At 36.8% G+C, this 22,855-nt stretch overlaps 1 protein-coding gene across 1 annotated transcript in view; it reads right to left on the reverse strand.

The window, feature by feature from the left end:
- Window positions 1–777: 777 nt before the first annotated feature.
- The window catches only part of PRKAR2B (protein kinase, cAMP-dependent, regulatory, type II, beta), a 32,091-nt gene continuing 10,013 nt past the window's right edge, over window positions 778–22,855 (reverse strand). Inside the window, exons 3-11 of the mRNA XM_008944225.1 lie at window positions 21,274–21,359; window positions 20,061–20,144; window positions 6,491–6,597; window positions 5,422–5,575; window positions 4,046–4,147; window positions 3,625–3,699; window positions 2,822–2,887; window positions 2,525–2,663; window positions 778–1,035 (exon numbers count right to left, since the gene is read on the reverse strand). Coding sequence (XP_008942473.1) covers window positions 902–1,035; window positions 2,525–2,663; window positions 2,822–2,887; window positions 3,625–3,699; window positions 4,046–4,147; window positions 5,422–5,575; window positions 6,491–6,597; window positions 20,061–20,144; window positions 21,274–21,359 — 947 coding nt within the window. The 3' untranslated portion in view covers window positions 778–901. The remainder of the gene's footprint in view (window positions 1,036–2,524; window positions 2,664–2,821; window positions 2,888–3,624; window positions 3,700–4,045; window positions 4,148–5,421; window positions 5,576–6,490; window positions 6,598–20,060; window positions 20,145–21,273; window positions 21,360–22,855) is intronic.

The following is a 22,855-nucleotide window of genomic DNA, read 5'->3' on the forward strand; positions in this document are numbered from 1 at the left end:
AAGCATAGATAGAGAAGACAAAATGCATAAATATAAAATGAGGAAAAAGGAAAACAATATAGGTTACATATGATTAAGTAGAACATGACAATAACCTATGCCCTTGCTTTTAAAGCGTTAAGGTTAGTTTGTCAGCTGTCCTCACTCTAGACTGTACAGAATACATTTAACTAATAAAAAAATGCAGTTTATTGCAAAAATATACAAGTCCTCTAGATTGCATAAGATATTACAATGTCGTGCTGAAACATGACAGTAAACAAAGGACTTTAAAACAAATTACAAAATGTTAAAAATCAGATTTGGGTCATGAGCATTACACAAAATGCATTGTCATGCTTTATCTTACGATTAGTCTTGGTGATTCACTACATCTGTGATAAATGCAACATAAAATCATGACAACTGTAATAGTCAGAAAGTAATATCTACTGTGTATCTTCTGTATCAATACATATAAACACTTTGTGTGCACTAATACTTTCAACATATCACATTCAAACTAACAGTCTTTCCAGAAAAGTTGTAACCTCTTTGAAGAACAGAAGCTGGTTTAACAAGTTCATCGCATGTGGGGTTTTGTTTTTTTAATCTACACCTTAAGGAAATGCTGTGTTAAAGGACTTGATTCTCAAAGGTGCTGTGCTACCTACCATGAGTTGTCTTAATGCCAGATGGAACCATCGGTGCTAAGCACGTTCAAAAATCAAGCCCACAATTTATTGAATTCCTGGTTTGTTTACTAGTATTACCGCTGTAATAAATCAAAAAAATACCCCCAAACCCACTTTTAAAATCACAGAAAATGCTTGGCATCTATAGGAAGAGAGACAATTTCTTAGTGGACTAACCACCACTGTGCTATATCCTCATAACAGATCTGGTCGCTCCAATGTGTATTTCATGCACTGGGATCAGCAATGTCCATGTTCGTTCCAAACAAAGCAACTAGCTGCTCTTCATAGTTTGCAATGTTTCTTTTCAGAATCTCCTTACAAGGTCCCAAAAGCCTTTCAAATGCCTGCACATCCATAACTAGGATAAAAAGGGAGAGAAAGAGACAGAATATAATATGCTTATCAGTTGCAGACACTAATCTTGGTGTTTATGACATTCCAATGTAAAAATTTAAATTATAACAGGACACCTATTACTGAGGCATATACTGTTTGCACAGAAGAGAAGCACTTACCAGAGCAAAACCAAGATCAACCAACACATTACTGTCTTGAAACTTCAGAAATAAACTTAAAAATAAGAAATGTAGCAAATTCTAAGATATTTTCATATTAAAATCTGCGCCACCCCAGAGCTGCTGAAGAAGTCTGAAGCGGCCTGGATTATTCCACAGAACATAGTTTTTAAGGTCTTTTGAGACTTAAAAAAAAAAATGCATTCCTTGTTGATGTTGTTTGTGCTCTAACTTAGTGTATTTCCTTGCTATTTTTACCTGCTTCCACCCACGGTGGATATTGTAATAGACAATAATTTCCCAGCAAATGTAGGAGAAGTTGGAGACTGTAATTCACATGCAAAGTCAATGTGCAGCCAACCCAAATTTTTTCTTTATATGATCGCATGGTATCCTCTATTGTTATAGCCAATGGGCCAGGCTATGTACTTCAACCAGCTTCCAACCTGCTGCCTGTAGTCTCTTGGCTCTTGAGAAAAATTCAAGATCTCTGCTATTTGGGAAGTGCCAGGGATCTTAGTGACTCACCCATACTGGGTAATGATACTCTTGTCACCACCGCATCTCATTCTTTCCTCTCTGCCATTCTTGATCTTTATTGTGTGATCATCTCAGTGTGTTTGGGGGTAAGGATGTTTAAAAATAATACCTTTATAAGTATATACCGTTTTACAAGTATATACCTTTTTTGGTTATTGGCTTGGTAATCAAACTGTCATTCAAGAATTCCCAATCTGTCTTTGCAGTTTACAGTTTTTGCATAATTAAGATACAAATATTTAGGAGCTAAACATTAGACCATGAAAAGCAGCATATGCAAAGTGTGGTCTATGAGCACAACTCCAATAGTCTTTGCTTTTCCTGTGTCTGAGACTACAGTGTGATGGAATGATTAAATTAACAGCTGGTGAAGACAAAGAATTTGTTAAAGCTTAAGTCACGGTGATAAAATGGGGACAGGATTTTTATCACAGTTGACTGACAACAGTCAGTCTACTGAGAAAAGAAATACCTTAACTTTCTGCAGCGTATTACACATTTATCTGATCGCTATACATGGTTTGCAGCAATACTCTCTGTGCTATTCTGAAACACTTCCTACTTCCATGGGATCAGAGAGACATTGGCAAATTTGTGTTTAATACCAGTTATCAATTGCAAATATTCTTTGCAGATAAATAATGTCAATAGGAATGCACAGTAATACATGAGGTATTTTGTCTTAATTTGGTAAACGTAATTAAATCCTATATTCTGGAGAAAGAGATTTCACAGTAAAAACAACCAGATAGATTATGTATAATTTTATATTATATGTAAAATGAGCAATACCTAAACATTTGACAGTGCCAAGAGCAAACGCAGAAGCGGCTCGTGGTTTGTTGGTTACAAGAGCAAGTTCTCCAAAATATTGTCCTCTTGAGCATCGAGCTATTTCAACTGCTCCATTCTCTTCTACATCTTGTTTACCCTGAAATATCAGATAAAAAAGAGAAAGGAAGAGAGAAAATGAGAGATTTGCTGAACTCAGGATTGCATAAGCAAAATTAGTAACAATGGTAGTGTTACTGTTTAACATTTAGAATGCATCATTATAAATAGGAAATTCTGTGGTTTAGGGATGTTTACCTTCCTTGTCATTATAATCCTTACTTCTCCAGATTCCACAATGAAGAAAGAATCTGCCAAGTCACCCTGTAGAAGAAAAAAAAAATAAAGTGAGTAAAGGAAATGTGAAATTTCCTTTTTAGTTTCATGGTAACATTGAAATGTTTGCCTTGAAGCTCACCTTTTTGATGACTTTGGCAAAAGAATCACTCTTAATGTGAAAACCATACTCACAGGCACATAATCAAAATATCCATACAGAACTGACAGCAAAACCTTTTTTATGAAAAGACATAGCTGACTGTTCCTTATACACAATGCAGAGAAAAACAATACTATGGAAGAATTTAGGATCCTTGGTCCTCTGCCTCCACCTTTGCATTCCCTCCCTATTACTTCCCTTATAGAGTTTCCACTATAAAAAGTCTCCAAGGGCTATCTGATATCCAATAATTATTTTGGGGCAAGAAAATCTCAGTTGCCTACCCTGAAGAGTTTACTTCTGCATTCTTATAATATTTTAACAACAAAACCAAGGTAAGTCTTCACTGGTCCTTATTGGACCAATATTCTTTTATATAGTTTAAATTTCTAAGTATACTAAAAACATTGACTCCTTGATTAGTATCAACAGAGGGATGTTTTGCAAAGTAACATAAATGAAAAATTAGCTGCTGTAACAAAATAATCACCTCTTTTAGATACAAGATATAATATTTTTGTTTCATCTGAGAAAGAAAAACATAGTTTAAAAGTATTTATTATCTATAGATAACATGGTAATCGTTACCTATTAGAAAACAAAAACTAGAAATAAAATATACCTGAGCAATGATTTGTTCTCCATCTTTGTACACTTTGGTGCCAATCACATCAACCACTTTTAAACGCTCAGATACCTTAATTTAAAAAAGAAAAAGTAAGAAATATTTCATTAGTGTTATAATATTATATGCAGGAAGCCCTTTCATATTTTTTAAATGAATTTTTGCACATAGCAGAGTATCTTTTTTTCCTGGTTTTATAGGAACTAAAAAAAAGAACTGTTGAATAGTGTTCCAGAGGGTATATTATACTCTTAACACCTAGATGTTTTGATAGAGTTTACATTTTTGTAAGAAGTCTATACATTCCAATTCAAAAATTATTTTGGAAAAACAGACATATAAAAATAAAGCTCTTAAAAATAAAAAGCAGAATTTTATTAGGTATCCACCCATTAAAATAATGCAAGGCAAATCTTACTTCTAAAGATTTAAGGAATGGCAATGACTCAATAAAATTTTCATACATTCTTCTCTTTTTGGCATTATTTTTTACAATGATTCTTCGGAACGTTACCCTGTCCTGTAAACGCAAAGAGAAAAAGGGAGCTTATTAACAGAAAATGAGCGTGTGGTAGAAAATATAAATGACTGAATATGTTCATATTACCCAATTTTAGTCACTCAGTTCAGCTGTCAAAGTAGCTGGATAGTCTCCCTCTACAGTCAGCTGAGAAAGATTCCTCTAGAGGTCATTCAAGAGCTCCTGAAGTTAAGCTCCTGATCTGATTCAGGTTGTGAAAAGCTTCTCTGCCCTTCTACAGAGAATATATGTAGAGTTCACACTAAGAGGGTAGAGTGTACCTTAAACAGGTCAGCTATACAATGAACACCGAGTGGGTAATTTATGATATTTAAGAAATCCTCAGTGTTTAAGTATTTCATTTACAAAGTTTTTTCATTGTCCTGAGGTCCCATACATATTGGTATGTACTCAAAGAGGTTTTTCTATTATACAAACAAACCCAAAATACATGGGCCTGGGTCTTAGGTCACCACCCATTTTCTGCTCTTTCAGCAGAACAAGACTCACTGCTGCCCTGAACAGCCAGCTGGGCATTCCTTAATATTTGGCCACCCCAGTGAAGCAGACAGATGGAAAAACTGCATATATGCTGTTTTCTTCTGTTAACTTCACATGACTGTGCCCTGGTGGCAGACAAGAGGTGAAATGCTTTGCAAGCCTGCACTCCTATCAGTGGGACTTGCTGGCCAATATAACCCAATCCAGTTTAAAGTGTCCTAAACTCTGCCATGATCCCAAAAGTCATGTAGATTAAGATGTTGAAAAATTATGTGTGTCACTTCAACAGGAAAATGTTATCTTGGAATCAATCATTAGATTGAGAAATACATCTTGATGATAACTATCCCAGTTTTAGTCTTTTGGTAAATTCTATTACTGTTGTAGATAGATCCAGATAGGTAACACCGATAAATAACCTCACGTTTGAATTTTACTCTGGAACCAAAGGTATTTCCAGTCAAGAGGTGGGAAAACATTTAATATATGTGTCTAAGTAATTGTCAAGTGGTTTGCAGTTTGGGAAATTATCATTCAAATAGAATAAAAGAAATTTTTTTTAAAAAAAAACAACTCAGTGTTTTCTCAAGCCATAGGCTTGACTCTGCAGTTTCTGGAAAAAAAAGACAGTATTGTGTTGGGAGTTCTCAGAATTTTAAAAATTAAACTTTCTGAAATGATCATTTTTTTTTTAAAGCCGATATAGTATACCAGTGCAATTTATATAAAAATAATTAAAACAAATAATATCTTTAAACAAGTATTTCACTTACCAAACCCCAGATGGCACCAGGAGAGGTAGCTATAATTGTAGCTGCTCTGGGTGTATTGTACATTAAGGCCAACTCACCAAAACTTCCTCGGTTATCATAGGTTCCAACACACCTTCCAACACCATCACATTTTACGTAAATATCATATGTACCTCTGTTGAAAAGATACATAAATACAGTGAGCAGAATCCATTGTTGGTCTTTTCTAAGCAGCCCCTCACTATGTTTTTTATACCGTGAATTTCAAAGACAAACCATTTGAAAGATACATCTGCTTGTTTAACTGATAATAAACACCTTGCAGAGGCATCTTAATCACTTCCATAAATAATAAAAGTAGTTCCTTGGTAAAGGGAAGAATAAGGTTTTTAGTTTTTACATTAACTGAGTTTAAAGATAAACTGGATGTACAGTGATCTATTGATCACCAGAACTTATTAAAAATAAAGATCTTACTTAGAAACTGTTTTTAAATTTCATTTTAAACACACCAAATACAAATGTAACAAGTTTTTGCAAAAAATTACTATGATATGATCACTGAAATAATAATACAAGTTTTTTAACATTTAAAATATTTTAAAGTAGTGATCTATAATGTAATAAATAGAGGAGATGCAGGAAACAGAAGGAATGCATGTGAAAAGCAACATTAAGATTATGAAATAAATGTATGTTTTTATCTAATATATTGTGGATTTCTTCTCCACAACATTAAATTAGTAACTCTTTTTTTGCATTGGGGATGCAGTACAATCTGGTATCTGGTAAAACATGACATAGCTATCCCAAATGGCTAAAAAACCCCAAATCACACCACAAAATAAAAACAGCCTCTGGGATCTAGCAATGCATAAAGAGGACAGGGACATTTCCATATGAAAAATCTGCCTCCTTTCAAAAATTGCTCTCTGTAACTCAGACAGCTGTACTGGTTCATGTGTGTTCTTTTTTCTCTCTCCCTTGCAAACTCAAGTAAGAGTTAAATAAAAGTAAGTAGAGAAATAGATTTTTTTCTCAATGGACTTTTGCATAATACGTTGTGCTACAATAAGACACAGCGGTTCACCTGTCAATGACATAGAAGTTGTCACCATCATCCCCTTGATCAATGACATGTTCCCCTCCTTCAACCAGCTTTTCAAACATTGCATCTAACACCTGAGACATCTGTTCCTATTTAAAAGAACACAGAAAAAGACAAGAAACTATCATCTGCTTTTAAGATTTTACTCTTCAAATTAACGAACTGTCCAGCCTCCCAATATGCAGATAAAAAATGTTCACAGATGGAAAATATTAATGCTACAGACATGCGTAGATAAATCAGAAAAACTGTTTCATTTAGTATTCAGTGTTAGCTGTTTCTTCTTCCAGTGGTCAAAGCCCAGCTTCCCTTATTGTCTCTGCTTATGATAACATAGACCTTGCCTGCAATATAAATTGCTCATGAACATCCAGACAGAATTTCACCCTTCACAATTTTGTAACATTATGCTGTTAAAAGGAAAAAAAATGTATCCCTTACTGCAAAAAACATGCTTACCTGTTTTTGTCTTTAGAACTATGTTACAGAATTTAAAGTTTTAAAAAGATCGTAATGTATTTTTAAAATCTAAATTATACAATGCCTGCACAATCATGAAATAGATGTGACCATGGAGGTCTGCAGTGCTTTGGTTGAGTAAGGAAATGGTGGACTCATTGGGAAGTAGGAATTTACACAAGGCTATAAAACTACTTTGTTAATTTAAATGGAATACAAATGTTTAGAGAGAAATGTTAACAGACTAACCAAATGTCATCATCTGAATTATAACTGTCTAATAGCAAAACATCACTAATTACATCATTTGACTTGTTTGGTGTAAAACTGCTAAACTTAACTATTCACATCTAAAAAAAGCAAACACAGCCCATTGTGGATTAACTATATAAATCCTGAACAGATGACTTAATTTAAATTTCATTTCAAGTTTATCCAGCAATATGCCTAAAATTCTGACAATAAACACAAAACTATCGTCTACTTTTTGAAACTTATTAAGTATGTGTCATGCTGGAATGAGCGGGTTCTAGTGAAAACCACAGTAAAGAAATGCCTGTAGATTTAGAACCCCACGCATTTTACAGTGATCCAATTCACAGTATTTCCAGCTACTGAAAGATGGCATTTGCCTTTGCAAACAAGACCAGCCTAAGGCATCCCTCTAGAGTCCTTCTGCAGCCTGTAGACAAAGGTAACCACACTAGTTAGATGAGAATCATTCACTTTCCTCTAATGATAGGGTGATCTACTCTAACTCACATTTAGACACTTCATTTTGAGAGAGATAATAGGTGGAATGAATCCATCCTTATTCTGTTAAACTTCTTCACTTACTCAAAGATTTTAAAAATATCAGCAGTACCATGTTATCCAAGCCTTTTTAAAAAATGGAAGCTAAATACAATTTTACTTCACAGAGTTCATTGTGTGGAGCCACCAAGAACAACAGAATGGCAGCACCTGTCTTCAGTGCAGCTGATCATTGTAAAATACAGTAAGACATCATGTAGCCTACGCAGGCCAGTAAGGAACGATTTAACTATGTCTCTAGCACCTTTTTTAGTATAGACAGGTATGTATTTGCTAAAAGAAGGATCATTTTACTATGTGTGAATGTGCTCTAATTCATCTTAGAGAACCATAAAAGTGTGTGTACCACTGGGAGAGACTGAAAATTAGGTACAGAAGTTACTTTTTAAAAACTTTCATGCTTACGTTAATAGGTAATAGTCTTTTCAGTTCTCCTTGTGTGAACTAAAAGCACCTCCTACGTAATCTGCAAAACCGACCTTATGTCAGTTGTCTAAAGCATTTGAAGCAGCACATTCCCTTCCTCTTGCTTTGCCTCTGAATTGGTAAAGTGACATGCAAAATGCTCCACAGTTTATGGGAGGGTGGAAGGTATATGTTATCCTCTAAATGCAATCAATGCAAGAAAAATGTATTATATGGGCCCTGATCCTTGGAAATTAAAATAATCCAAAGACATCTTGGAAAAAAGATTAAACTTTGTTTTTTGTGGTACTGAAAGAATAATGCATATAATCTTTATTCAGTGTGCTTCATTTCAAATTTCAGGCTAAAATATTTTCAATCTCATAATTATGAATCAGGCTTACCAAAATACAACTTTTCTATCAGGTAAATCTATGGGCTTTTTTAGACAACAGACTGGAATCCACAAATACAATTCCCTTATAAAAAAATGTTAGAAACACGTGAAGGCAATTTAATACATTTGAGAGCTGTCTATCAATCAGCTGAAGTATTGCACATGTATTTTAGCTTTCTAAATAAATTGCAACTAAGAGATAACCAGGCCATTTCCCAAAGCTAAAATTAAGATAGAGCAGACTGTAATAACCAAGGCATGGTTTTTTTGCTTTTAGCATGAGAACCACAAAACTTGCTTGCCAGCCTGCTCTATGTGAATCCTCTTGATTCTCTTCCAGACTGAGGATTAAATTACTGGCACCCTCTGTAGTTACTTTGAAAGGATAAAGATGAGTAATTTCAGAATTAAAAAATAGATCTGTTATCATACATAGAATTAATTCTAGTATTTTGTAAAACAGTGCAGTATGAAAGCTTTTCTTGCTTAAAGCAGTTCTAGCTTTAAAAAAAATACATACAAAATGAAAACAGGAAGAGGTTTTTCATATCACCATTTGTGAATCTGCTATGTGTAATGCTGTGGCAATCTGTTAATATTCTAAAGAATGATACTTTAAAAACATGATAAAATTTTAAACAGAAATTTATAAAGAATCTGAAGTATTTAACGTCTGTTGTTCAACCTTTTAGACTACTAAAATTTCATTGTCTCAATACATTTTTTCTAATATAATAAAGCATCTTTCTTAAGGATAATAAGGGATAATATACAAATACAAAGAACAAAACTAAAGTTTAAATTATTATAAATTTTATTGTTTATATGCTTATTTACATACTCTGATTAATTCATGCAATGGATATTTTCTTTCCCTTCTAAACTGTGAAGCATGTAAAAGCTTCAAAAAATGAACATTTTTGAGAAAAATATGGGAACCTTGGGTTGTTGCCATGAAAACACTTTGATCACTGTCCTTTGTGACAAAGAAAATATTTTAACTTTCTTAAAAGTTAGCAGGCTGAATGGAAAAGTCAGGTTTTTGAAAGACACATTCACAATACAAACCAGATAGGTCTATCAAGATTTTGCTTTTATAAAGATTTTTTTTTTTTTGAAGTGTAGTTACTGGCATTTCTAACAATTGGACTTTAATGACAGAGTGTCATTTCACAAAACAATTTACTAGACAAGTGAATAAACATGCCACAGTTACAGCCACATCACTGTCTCATTCACTCTTGCTTTCAAGCATGCATTTAACTGCTAGGAAGCAATTAGCTCCCTTATCAGCATCAGCCAGCATGATCTATCCTCATATCACCTGAAGTCAAGATGATATGGTTTTCTTCCCTCTCTTAGACCAAGATGTTACCTACCCTAGGTTTTATACCAACTTAAGTGAACTGTGCTGCTAAAGTTCTTTGGCATATTTATATCAGTCAGAATCAGAAACTACAACTATGAAGTAAAAACTCAACAGGACCAGAGGATGGACTCAAGCACTGACATGGTATAGTCTGGGCTGGTTTGCTCTTGACACAACTGTCTGCACAGCTGGTACTGTTTTGGCTTCTGCCAACTACCACTTCTCCTACAGACCCTGGTCATGACTTGGAGGAGAGCTTGAGCCAGGGCTACTTCCCAGTATAAGTAAAACTACCTTGGTTTGGTGAGGCTAGGAGGAGAGGAAGCTGCAAGAGAGTTTAGCTGTATGTATACATGCCATGCTGCACTGCTTGGCCTCAAGGACAGACAATGTCCTCTGCTACAGTTAGTGGTTACCCATTACAGAACTGAAGATGTGACAAAAATGGAAAATGTTAAGAGTAACATAATCTACTGCAGTCAGTCAAATCTGCCCTTGGGCATCCTTCTTAATTTCTTGACAAACAAAATCTGTTTCTCTAGTCAATCAAACTACAATTTTTCTGTAATTAAAGCTTTCAAAACACTGAACTAAGGAAACATTGATATGAAGGGCATGTGACTATGACTGATAATGAGTAAACCCAGCATGCATTAGCTTTCTAGTCCCCAAACATGTAAATTAATGCTACAACCTCTCTGAGCAACCTGTTCCAGTACTTGACCACCCATACAGTAAAAAAGGCTTTTCTTACACTTAAACAGATAGTTTTTGTATTTCAGTTTGTGTGCATTGTGTCTTATCCTGTCACAGCACCACCTGAGAGCAAGTCTGGTCAACAGATTGGTGCCTCTTGTCTCTTCAGTGCACTCTTAAAGCTGTTGTCAAACTCCTGTTTGCCCTGTCTGATGCTGTGCAGTCCTTATCACCTTTCTCCAGCTGGCAGCTCGGCAGTCTGACCACAGTACATCTCCCACATGCGAAGCCACCACTGCTGCCCTGTGTTCAGGAGAGACAACTGCCACTTCCATCAGCCTGAGACTAAGATGGTCCCATCCTACCTATGGATCTAGGTTGAAACCTCTAGATGTGTCATGGGTGGCTGGTCCAGCTGGCGTTAGGGAGCACTCTCTGTGGCCCATCATCACTGTCACTGCACCAACTCTAGCAGCCCTACACTATCTTGTGCACTGTTTCTAGTTCCCCTTCAAACGCCCATCTGCACAAACTACCACAGCTGCAAAGTCTCTGCTAGTTTGTCCTCTGCTGTGCGTCGCAAGCTCTCTGTCCTCAACAGCAGTTACACAGATGCTATCCATCAAAACTTCACTAGGAGCTTGATGCTCTCTGACAGTCTTCATGTGCTACACATTCTTATACTCTACACACTTCTGGCAAGACATAGTTGCCTCCTCTTCACCTTTAGCCCATAGTGGCCACATGAACCTCTAGCATAAATGCAGAACTCTAATGGAAAAAAATACCTCTGGTAGTTACTATGGCACCTATGAACAGCATAGCACCTAAGCAGAAGTTTTATGAATCATTCTGTTAGAGTTAAGAAATATTTTACTGTACCTAAAGTATTTTACTGTACCAGCTATGCTTAAGTAACTAAGTCTGTGGTGATACTCATGCATAAGGCATGCATAAGCCTGATGTATTGTCATTTCTTATCTGAAATGTACAAAATCATGTGTACGTTTATAATCAGTTACAAACCAAAGACATGACACAAGATACAGAAGAACAAAGCCCCAGACGGTAATGGTAACTGGTTTGCCAAGGACCAAGTGTCTGATTCCATCCCTCTTGCCAGGTCAAGTGAAAAATTTCAAATAGTCACTCATAGTTCTTGTAACACAAAGTACTGTCCTCCAGACACGTTACATTATTCAAAAATAGTATGTTAGCTTCAATTTCTTTCAAGGCAACAAAACAAACATGGCAATTACATCTCAAGACAGTGCTAAAAAAAAAAAAAATTAGATAGTGGACATTGAATATAACTGAAACTGTATTTTTTTAGCATACATTTCACAAAGATTAAAAATCCAGTCACTCCTGTGTCCTTGAAAGACAGCTGTTGAATCATTCAGGACAGCTGGCAGACCATGACATGTTCTTCCCAAATGCCAATGGCTCTTAACTGTCAGACTACCAAGTGATTCACTGTGCCAAGTATGTATTTTCTTCCTAACAATTTATAGATACACTGTTAGCTATTTTGTACAAGAAAAAGAACAAAGTTCTCCATACTAAACTCAACAATTCTAAGCACTGGGGCTTCTGAGAAACATCAGTGTTTGAACTGCTGATACAAATGTTTGTTGTCTGACAAAGTACTACCCATTCTGAATCAATGAAAGCACTGCAGATAAAATGGAAAGCAGGACAGAATCATCACTAAAAGTCATGACAATGAGAAATGTAAAAAGTAACTTCTGAAAAACATCCTTCCCCACTATTTAAGAAAAGGTTTTCAGGACACAGAAGGCACAGCTACATTCGTACAATTAAAATTATGTGGCTTCTGACAGCAAACCAGGACAATCTTAATCTGGCATTTGATGGGAGCTGGAGAGCTCCAACAACTACTAAGCTTGATTCAGTAAATCCCGAAAGTACTGGATGATACGTTCACAATCCATATGCTTTGGGAATTTCCCCCACAGAAGGATTAGTGGGCTGCTAGAGTGCTCCCCAGTGGATGGAAAATCTGAGTTAATTTCCCTTTTAGATCCAAGACATCCTGCATAGCCTAAACAGGCATCAGGTTGTCTTGCACTTCAATACAGCAGTAGTAACAAGACTTGCCTATCTTACATGACTTATAAGAACTATAATGCCCTGAGACACAACCACAGGGCGATCATATGAACAAAATGAGTCCATAGTTCTTCCACTGATCCAAATCAAGTTCACAAACCACTTTATTTTTTACTTCTATAATCATTTTAGTAAGATAAGCTCAAGTTAAAAGAGCATCCCATTGGCCAACTTATTCTTCACTTTGAGCAATATGAAATATCAACAAATTAATGCTCAGCATGATTTTAAGAAGGTTATGAAGCAGATACCAGAATAGGAAATTTAAAAAAATAAAAAAGACAGAAGAAGTCAGCAAAACATAGGCAGGGAAATTATGAGATGAAAGGGAGTTCTTAACTCAGGACCTTGGAGAGGAAGAGTAAATTACAGAATTCATGTCTTGAGCTCTCCAAATTTGTTTTTTAGAACAAAACCATGTACATATACTCCCCTGGAACTCCAATATAAATGTCAGCAGCACTATTGATCCAATTCAAAATGTTTACCTCCCTTGAGTAATAACCATTTGTAAACTAATCAAAAGGCATTTATTTCTTCACTGTTAAAGAATCTTACTTATAATTTGATATATAATCAATATTTCTAGGTATTAATATTTTCCTTGAGAATTTACCTTAACCTTCCTCCAGCTGGTTATGTGTTAAGTCAGTATTCTGCCTCTCAAATATCATGCACATGCCTATCAGTCAGGCTCAGTAACACTTTTTTGTATTTTGTAACTAGCCCCTCTGAGCAAACTGGCTGACTTTTTAGCAGTTTGATAAAAAAAAAAAGCAAAAATAATTCAGAGTTGCAAATATTTTCCAAAATTGTTAAGCTGAAGGCACCTCACATTGTGCAGTTCCTTTTCAGAACATCTTCAATAACTGATTATAGAGAAGGTAAAGAGAATCTCTGTTTGCTAAATCTGAAGGAAACATTAATTTTACCTTAGGGAAAAAAAGAGAGGATTAAGCGCAGTATTATTTCTTTGAGAACCCACTAGTTTGCAAAGAGTTTTGTGCCATCTAGGAGAGCAAAATATTAACATGTTCAGGCATTCTGGGCTCTTCTTATATATATATGTGTGTGTATATATATATATATATATATTTCCATTCATTCACCGAAAGTTTTAAGAATGTAAAAGCATTATGATACTTACGGTACTCTCCTCTTAGTAGGACTTTACAAGGAATGATTGGCCCTAAGTATAAGAATCCACTATTCATAAAGCACAGTTGCATTATGCTTTCTTTCATGTTCCTTTGAGTTAATCAATTCCAATCGATTAATCAATATTTGCAATCGCTTATAAAAATTCCCTAGGTGCATGAGTGGCAATACGAGCCCAAAACTGCTCTTGTATATTTGTGAAGAATATATATATAATTTATCACTTTTTAGAAAAGGCTCAAGACCTTTTTGAAATAATCTTTACAAGCATTAGCAGCGCAAAACTCTCCAAAATAAAATTTCCCTGTAACAGAATAGATGATCTATCAGTGCTTGCGGATTTTTGCAAAATAAAGGTTTCAGATTCTAACTGCAAGGGTGCATCAGACTTTTGATGGTACCAGGTCCTTTAGATAAAAGGGCCTCTGATAAAAACCTCATCAGGTTTTTTAACTGCTGCCCTGTGGGGCGTATCTAGCCCAGAACAGACAAACCAAATAGCCTGTTAATCTGCTTCAGCAATGTTTCCTCCTAAAAGACAAACCTAAAATAATAACTTCTCTGAATCACACTATAAAAAGGAAGTGCTGAAGGTTCTGGTGGCCACCAGATGAGCTGCTGCTGTTGCTGCTCCCAGTGATAAAACAGTTTCTAAACTGAGCAGAGAGAGACGAAGTCCAGTAGCAGTGACTTCGGGCTCATCCCCAGTAATCACAAAATGGTAGGGGTTGGAAGGGACTGATGGAGATCATCTAGTCCAACCCTCCTGCCAGAGCAGGTTCACCTAGGGCAGGTTACACAGGAATGTATCCAGGTGGGTTCTGAAAGTCTCCAAAAAAGCAGACTCCACAACCATGATGGACAACCTCTTCCAGGGCCTCATCACCCTCACAGGAAAGACATTTTTCCTGATGTTCAGGTGGAACCTCCTGTGTTCCAGCTCATGCTCATGGCCCCTCATCCTATCACTGGACACCACTGAAAAGCAACCAGCCCCATACACTTGATACCTACCCTTCAGATATTTTTAAACACTGATAAGATCCCCTCTCAGCCTTCTCTTCTCCAGGATAAACAACTCCAGGTCTTTCAACCTTTCCTTGTAAAAAGAGACATTCCAGTCCTTTAATCATCGTCATAGCCCTCTGCTGGACTCTCTCCAGTGGTCCCCTGTCTCCCTTGAACTGGGGAGCCCAGAACTGGACACAGTACTCCAGATGTGTCCTCACCAGCACAGAGTAGAGGGGAAAGAGCACCTCCCTCAACCTGCTGGTCACACTCTTCTTAATGTACCCTGGGATACCACTGGCCTTCTTGGCCACAAAAGCACATTGTTGTCTCATGGTTAACTTATCCACCAAGACTTCAAGGTCCTCTGTGGAGCTGCTTTCCAGTAGGTCAACCCCTAACCTGTACTGGTGTGTGAGGTTATTGCTCCCCAGGTGCAGGTCTTCACACTTGTCCATGGTGAATTTCAGTAGGTTCCCCCTCGCCCAACTGTCCAGTCTGTCCAGGTCTTGCTAAATGGCAGCACAGCCTTCCACTATATCAGACACTTCTGCAAGTTTCATATGATCAGCAAACTTGCTGTGGGTACACTCCCTCCCTTTATCCAGATCATTGGTGAATATGTTGAAGAAGACTGAACCCAGAACTGATCCCTGGGAACACTGTTAGCAACAGGCCTCCAAGTGGACTCTGCACCGCTGATCACAACCCTCTGAACTCTATTGTTTCACCAGTTCTCAATCCATCTCACAGTCCACTTATCTAACTCATACTTCCTGAGCTTACCTATGAGGTTATTATGGGAGATAGCATCAAAAAATCTTACTGAAGTCAAGGCAGACAACATCCACTACTCTCCCTTCATCTACTCAGCTAGTCACAGCATCACAGAAGGCTATCAAATTAGTTAACCATGATTTCACCTTGCTGAATCTATGCTAACTATTCCTGAGAACTTTCTTTTCTCCCATGTGTTTGGAGATGACCTCCAGAATGAGCTGTCCCATCCTCTTTCCATGGATGGAGGTGAGGCTGATTGGTCTGCAATTTCACAAGTCTTCCATGTTGCCCTTTTTGAAGACTAGAGTGACACTGGTTTCCCTCCAGTCCTCAGGCACATCTCCCAAAAGTCATGGCCTAAAGTCATCATCTCATTTTCTCCTTGCTGCCTCATACAAAGTGAAAGCAGAGGAGAAAGAAGGCATGCAGCTTCTGATTTCATTGACAGTAACCTCCAGCACCTGGCTCATGAAGAAGAATGTCTGGCAACACGCTTTGTGCATGCACGTAGAGCAAGCAGACAGACACACTATGGCCATCCTGGGAGAACAAAAGTAATACTAGGTTTCTGAGTAATGGTGTGTTAGGCAACCAAGAAGAGCAATAAACAATACTGTGGTCTTATAGGAAGAGATTTTCTGGGAAGAACAGGAAGAGACGCTTTAGAAGAGGAACGGGTTAATCTAACGTAGGTTAGATTAAAAGTATAGGGAGAAGAAAAAACTCCAAACATCTGAACTCTTTTAATTCCCTCATCCACACAATTCTGCTCCTGGAGTTTCTCTTGATTCTTTCCTGATCTGGTCCTCTAAAAAGCAGTCAAAGAGCTCTGCAAAAGCCTCTTCCCTTCATCTTGTTGCACATGCATGTTTCTATCCATAGTCTTCTTTCTAGTAATTTTTCAATGCTGTTACACACTCACTAGCTAGAACTGATTTTGAGTGACAGCAACCAGATGGGACATGATTAGGCTCCCAGAAACATAAAAAAAAAAAAAGCTAAAACTGATTTTTAAAAAAAGATACTTTTTTATTTAAGGGAGTTAAATCAGGAGTGCCTTGCTGAACAGATATTAACTGACCAGTTACAGTCTCAGCAAGCCACAATGTTAAAGAAAGTTTCAAGATAATTTAAGTAAATTCGAGGACTTCAAGGAATTTATGAGTTGGCCTGTGAAACAGAGCGCTGCTCAGGGAATTATACCAGAGCTAGTGTTCCTTTATACCATGCTAAACTTTTAATCAGAGCCAATACATGAAATATTGGTATTTATAAATACTTCTCCAGAAACTTACCTATCTGATATTCAAACACTGCTACCAGGTAATGCAGACTCAAGACAGTGTTGTGTGTGTTTAGAAAATCCTAAGTTGTCCCAAAGTCTGAAGGTTATCTTTTTATCCTCTGCCTCATTTAGTCTAACATTCAAAATGTAGGCTCTTGTCTGTTCAGATGGACACTTTAATTAAAATGCTGAGCAGTACTGTACATCATCTCCTACCTACTGGAACTTGTCCTCCTGCTTTAATGATACCCTTATCTTATTCTTCCATTCAGATTAAAACACAGTGTGTTAGAGTGGGATAGAGTTTTAGGAAAACAAGGCCTCCATTTAGCATCATGTACTGTACACAATTCTGATCATGCAGTAAGATGCTGTTTTACTGTATATCAGAGTGATGACCTCCTTATCTATGAATGGTGTTTGACACTTTGCTAAAAGGCCATCAAGGAAAAAGAATTATGGACTTTACATTGTCTCTTCCCCTGTAACTAATTGACCTCTGAAACAATGTTTTTCATAAAGAAAAATATAGCAGAAAAAGCTGAAGTTCAATGCAAGAAAAAAAAAAAAAAAAAACAACAGTGGGAGACTTTATCTTTAGCGGCTGAAGAGATTATCTCTCTCTAGGATGAAGGAGGCTTTTTGGCTAATACACCAGAGAGAAAACTGCAGCAGCTGCCACCACGTGCGCTTGTGCTGCAGGGTGGAGAGGCAGAGGTGAGGAAGAAAGCTGGGATAGGAACATTTAAAGTACTGCAACTACAGTGGCAGAGCTTTTGAGTCACAGCCTAGCAGCAGAACAAGAGGAGGAGTGGGAGAAGTCCCCTGAGAACTGTGCATCTTTACTGCACAGAAAGAGCAAACCAGACTGAAGAAGGCTACATTTTAATACCCTTGCTATTTCAGAGCTCAGTAGCTTTCCAGTGTCTTTTACGAGTAAATTTATTAGAATGAAAAACTCCTTTACAAAAATCATTCAACTTCCTAGAATACTGTCTATGAAGGACTTAAAGCTGAAGGAAGTGCAATTAATCAACTGGACAGTCTGAGCAAAGTGGGGTAGACAAGACTCGGGAGGTCCCGGGAGTGAATTTCAAGGCTTTGGATTACAGAGCTCCGCAAGGGGAGGACTAAGCTAAAAAGTCTTCTGCTAAATACTTGGAACAGACTGGGGGCACTATTAGCAATTACAAGGAACTGATTCAGAAGCCAAAAGTAAAACAGGAGTTCAAAACTTGACGCAGATACAGTATCGAGCAGCTCAGTCCTGAGAAGACCTTTGCAAACATGGCAAGTAATCCCTCGATGTTCCTTGAAAGAGTTATATCAAGTACCCACACTGGAACAGTTTATTAATGCTCTACATCTACACGACATTACAATATAGCTGATACAAAGCCAATAGATCCCTGTCCTGCAGACCAAGTGGCTGATGCATAGACAGAAGATCTACCTCTCACTGTAAGGGAAAGCAATTCTCATCCAGAGGAGTGATACTATAAGCAGACAGTACCAAGAAATTGTGTAAAGCCAGAATTGGGAAAGCAGCAGCTCAGAAGTAATATCACAGCAGATTCTAGAAGCACGTGATAATCTGTTGGGTCACAGGGCTCACGAGAGAAACGCTTTGAGACTAACAAAGAGGATTCTGCCAAAGTGCCATCGGCAGGTAATGTAACGCTGATTTAGACAAGTGGAAGTCAGGACACAGAAAACATAAGGAAAATACATAATAAAGCAATTTCACATCCAGAGCAGATGCCCACAAACCACTTTGTATCCCTGAAGTTATGCAGAAAAATAATTCAGGAGTGGAAGAGGCAAATGCTTGGGTGACTTCAGGTTGAACAAGTATAGTGGAACAGCTAATTAACAACCCAGTAAACAGAAAGCATGAGGAAGTTAGTGAGGAAATCATCTGCATCAGGATCCCTAGTGTCTCAAGATCACGCACATTAGCACCTACGTTGAGACTGTTTATGCCCTCTCACAGTTTCAACTCCATCTGGAGCCCCAAGCTGGCAGTCTATGGCTCACTGATCCTCAGGGCCTCTCTGGGAACAGGCACCCAGGGCCAGGGCTCAGCCTTTGTGCAGACAAAAGCAGGAGCTGGAAACCTGCAGCATGAATTAACATGCATTCTCTGTACCAGCACCTGACAGCTCAAGCAGAGCTGCAGACTTGGTCCTTCCATTAGCTCCCCCTTGAATCAAATTTAAAATTTTCTGTTCTCATGCTTAAAACTCTACATAATTAATTTCCCCTTCCCCCATGCTCCCTCCCCTGACAGCACTGAATCAATTCTCTTGAGAAAGTGTTTTGTGTGCTCTGAGTCATCCCAGCCTCAGTGTGCATGTACTGATCGATACGCTCACCTTTTCCCTTCAGCAATCTTGTGCTTTCTTGTAGCATTATCCCCTTTGTCTGATCCTGATCACTCACTCACTACATTTAAGCTTTCTTAAAAGCTCATAATCGTTTTTACAGGCAATAGAAGGAAATTATCTGCACAGAAGGAAATTATCTGTAGCATTTTTACAGTATCTGTATTAAGTGAAATAATATCATTACTATTAAAAAAAGAAGCAACACCTTGCTATTGCCTTTCTCTTTCTCCCTGTTGCACAACTTGTTTGTTCAGTTACAGCTATAGCTAAATGGTAGGCTTTAGGGTAGTTTTAGGGTTTGATGGAGCACTTGGCAGACTTTTGGATGATAAAAAGTAACTAGCAGAAACAACTTAAATGTTCCAGTTAACTAATGAGTTTATCAATGTACAGCAAGAAGATTTAAAATAAAAAATAAGAAACTACAATACTTTACAATCCTATTAATGCACACATTCACATCAGTTGATTCATGGTGGTGAACAAAAGGCTCTCTCTCTACGCCATATTAGTTATAAAAATGGTGTCTCTGGAGTTTATGAAATGGTCAAGAAAACACACATAAAATCTTACAAAAGTCAAATCTGTACACTCCTGTTCAAAAGTTCAAGAGAATTTTTAACAGCACTGCTAAATGTTTTTCATTACAAAGAGTCTCTTACCGGATCTAGGTTCTTAAAAAGAAGAATGTCCTTGCATGCCTCTTGCAGCCTGTTTCTTTGATCATCTGTTTTAGGGTGAATAATCTAAGGGATATAACAGAAAAACTTTTAAAGTGGTTATCATATAGCAGCACTAGCTGCTGCACTGAGCTAATTCAGCTAAGCATTTTACACAACATTTTGGCCATGCTTCCCAACACTTTGAAAACCTTCAGGACTTGTATAAACACTCAATGGTAACATTATGTCACCATGGCATTAGCAAATGAAGCACTGCTGTGTTTAAGCTAACAAGATCTTTACATTTGCAGAATCCAGTTTATTTCTGCAAGCCATTCTGGATACCTTTATCTCAACTATTGCTGCATAAACATTACTCTGCTACTCCCTAATCATATTTGGTGCATGCATGCTTTATGCTTATTCAGTCTTTTGCTATGACTACTTCCCAAAGAATATTTCATGAACTGTTAAACTCTGTGTTAAATTTATATCAACAGTTTCACAGAGTAAACAACAAACTTAACACTATCTGAGTGATCCAGAGATTTACTAAATTACTGATGTCTGGTTAATGTGAGTATCAATCAAGTTCATTCAGCTCATATACTTAAAAGAGGTACTGTAGTTTTCAAAGACACAATACTGTAGGATAACATTTTGACAGTTTTAAAAGCCAGAAATTAAGTAGAATAAAAACATTTAAACTTGTCTTTAAAGTCATACTTATTCTATTTCATATTAAAAGCTAAGGAAATGCTTTTAAAAGGGTGACGTAAGACAAAGAAATAAATATAGTTCATTACTTATTGCATTGTACCTCTAACAATCTTAGCAATTTTATAATTTTCCTTTTTATTGTCTCATGAAAAATACTGGAATATTGACAAAACTACTGCAAAATTATGAGGACAACAAATAAGTACTTACAGGAGCAGGTGCTATCTGGGCAAATATAATTGCACAAAAACGTTTCCTTAACAGACCATGTAACAAAGGTGTAGTAATTCAGAATAATACATCAGGTCCTACATCAGTGCCTATTACAGAGACTTTTAAAATGTTCCTTTAACATGAAAACTCAAGAGATTATTGAAGTGTATTATAATAAGTATGCTTTTGGAAAGGAATGGTGATGTTGTTTACACTTTTCTTCCTAAATTTAATGCCCAAGTACTGAAAAAATAAGTATTTGACTCAAAGCTTTAAATACCCTAGATTCTGTGTCGTCCTCTTCCTCATCAGGATTGTAAGTTTCTGCACACACTGAAATAAAAAGAAAATAAAAAAAGGTATAATCTTAATTTAAAGTACAATACAGTTTCATGAGATTTACAGAACAGAAAATCCATTGTGTGGGACAGTAATAATATATAGTAATGTAACACAGTCAACAGAGAATCCCAGAAGATACTGCTGATAGGATCCATAGCAGGTCATCTCCAAAGCATGTGAATCAAAGCTTCACTTGTATCATTTTTGGACATGTTTTCTGTGTTTTAAAAGACCTCTAATATACTTATAAATTTCTCACCTAGCCCATTCTAAGTGATCTTACCTTACTATCAGAATTTTTTTTTTTCTGACATCTAAACTAATTATTTCTTGTTAAAATTTAAGCTACCCATTTTGGATATAGAGATCAGATCATTCCTTTCATCTGTGTTAAGTTCGAGGTGGTTTGAGGCTTTGGAGTTTGAGCTGGATTTTTTTTATTGTTTTGTGTGTTTGTTTGGGTTTTTTTTTGTGGTTTTGGTTTGTTTGGTTAGTGGGGCTTTTTTTGTTTTTGTTTTTTTTTTTCTTCTTCATATTTGAAAACTATTCACTTTTACTTTTTACAGTAAATAATTATGGCTCTTCCATTTTTTCCTTATGAGTCATGTTTTTCAGCTCTCTAACTATCCTCAGTGTCATTCTCCAAACCCCCTCTAATTAGTCCTATCTTTACTGAAATGTGATGCCCAAAACCGGACTGAGTATTTGAGCGGAGCAGAGTACAACAGATTAATTACTCAACAGATTTTGCAGACTATGTGTCTTTTTCATCCATCCACGCCTTTCTGACAACATCTTACGTTTACGCATTTAATATTCATGACCTACATATAACTTTCAAAACCCACTGCTTAACCAGCTGTCCTGTGTCCCATATACAACTATTCTGCCCAAGTGTAGTACCATGCAATTACACCTACTAAATGTTACCTTATTCCCCAAGCCATTTCTCCAGTGAGTCTAGATAATTTTCAATTCTAATCCTGTTCTCCATCATCCTTCCAATCCATTCCCAACTTTGTGACAACTGCAAATTTAATAAGCTTCCTCTCCAATACATAATCGAGTTTATTACTAAAGAAATCAGAATAGCATATAAGGTAGATTGAGGTGTGTATTAAGGTGGAATACACACATGCAAGTGAAACAGCAGTAGCTGCTTGGAGGTTACCTTATCCAACCAGTTTGGTAGCTATATCCCATGCAACTTAAAGACATTGTTTGATGTTCCCTGGTTTGCTTGTAGCAGTCTTGTGAGATAGTGTTCAGAATTTCTTAAAGTGAAAAATGTAAGACATCTGGTCCTTTTATGCACTAGGTTTAATATCTCATTGTAGGGTATCAGATTGTTCCAACAAACCAACGCTCATTGTTGTTCATTGCTTTCCAAGTACTTAGAAAATATTTGAATATTTGACTGTAATTTCTTTAGGAACAAAAATGATCTGTAAATCTGTGATAGGTCCCTTCCAGCTCCATAGTTTCCTCACCCTTTTAAAGATCAGGTTTTCAATTTTCTG

This window comes from Merops nubicus, unplaced genomic scaffold, assembly GCF_000691845.1.
Source record: "Merops nubicus isolate BGI_N331 unplaced genomic scaffold, ASM69184v1 scaffold5567, whole genome shotgun sequence".
In the NCBI taxonomy this organism is placed as follows: Eukaryota; Metazoa; Chordata; class Aves; order Coraciiformes; family Meropidae; genus Merops; species Merops nubicus.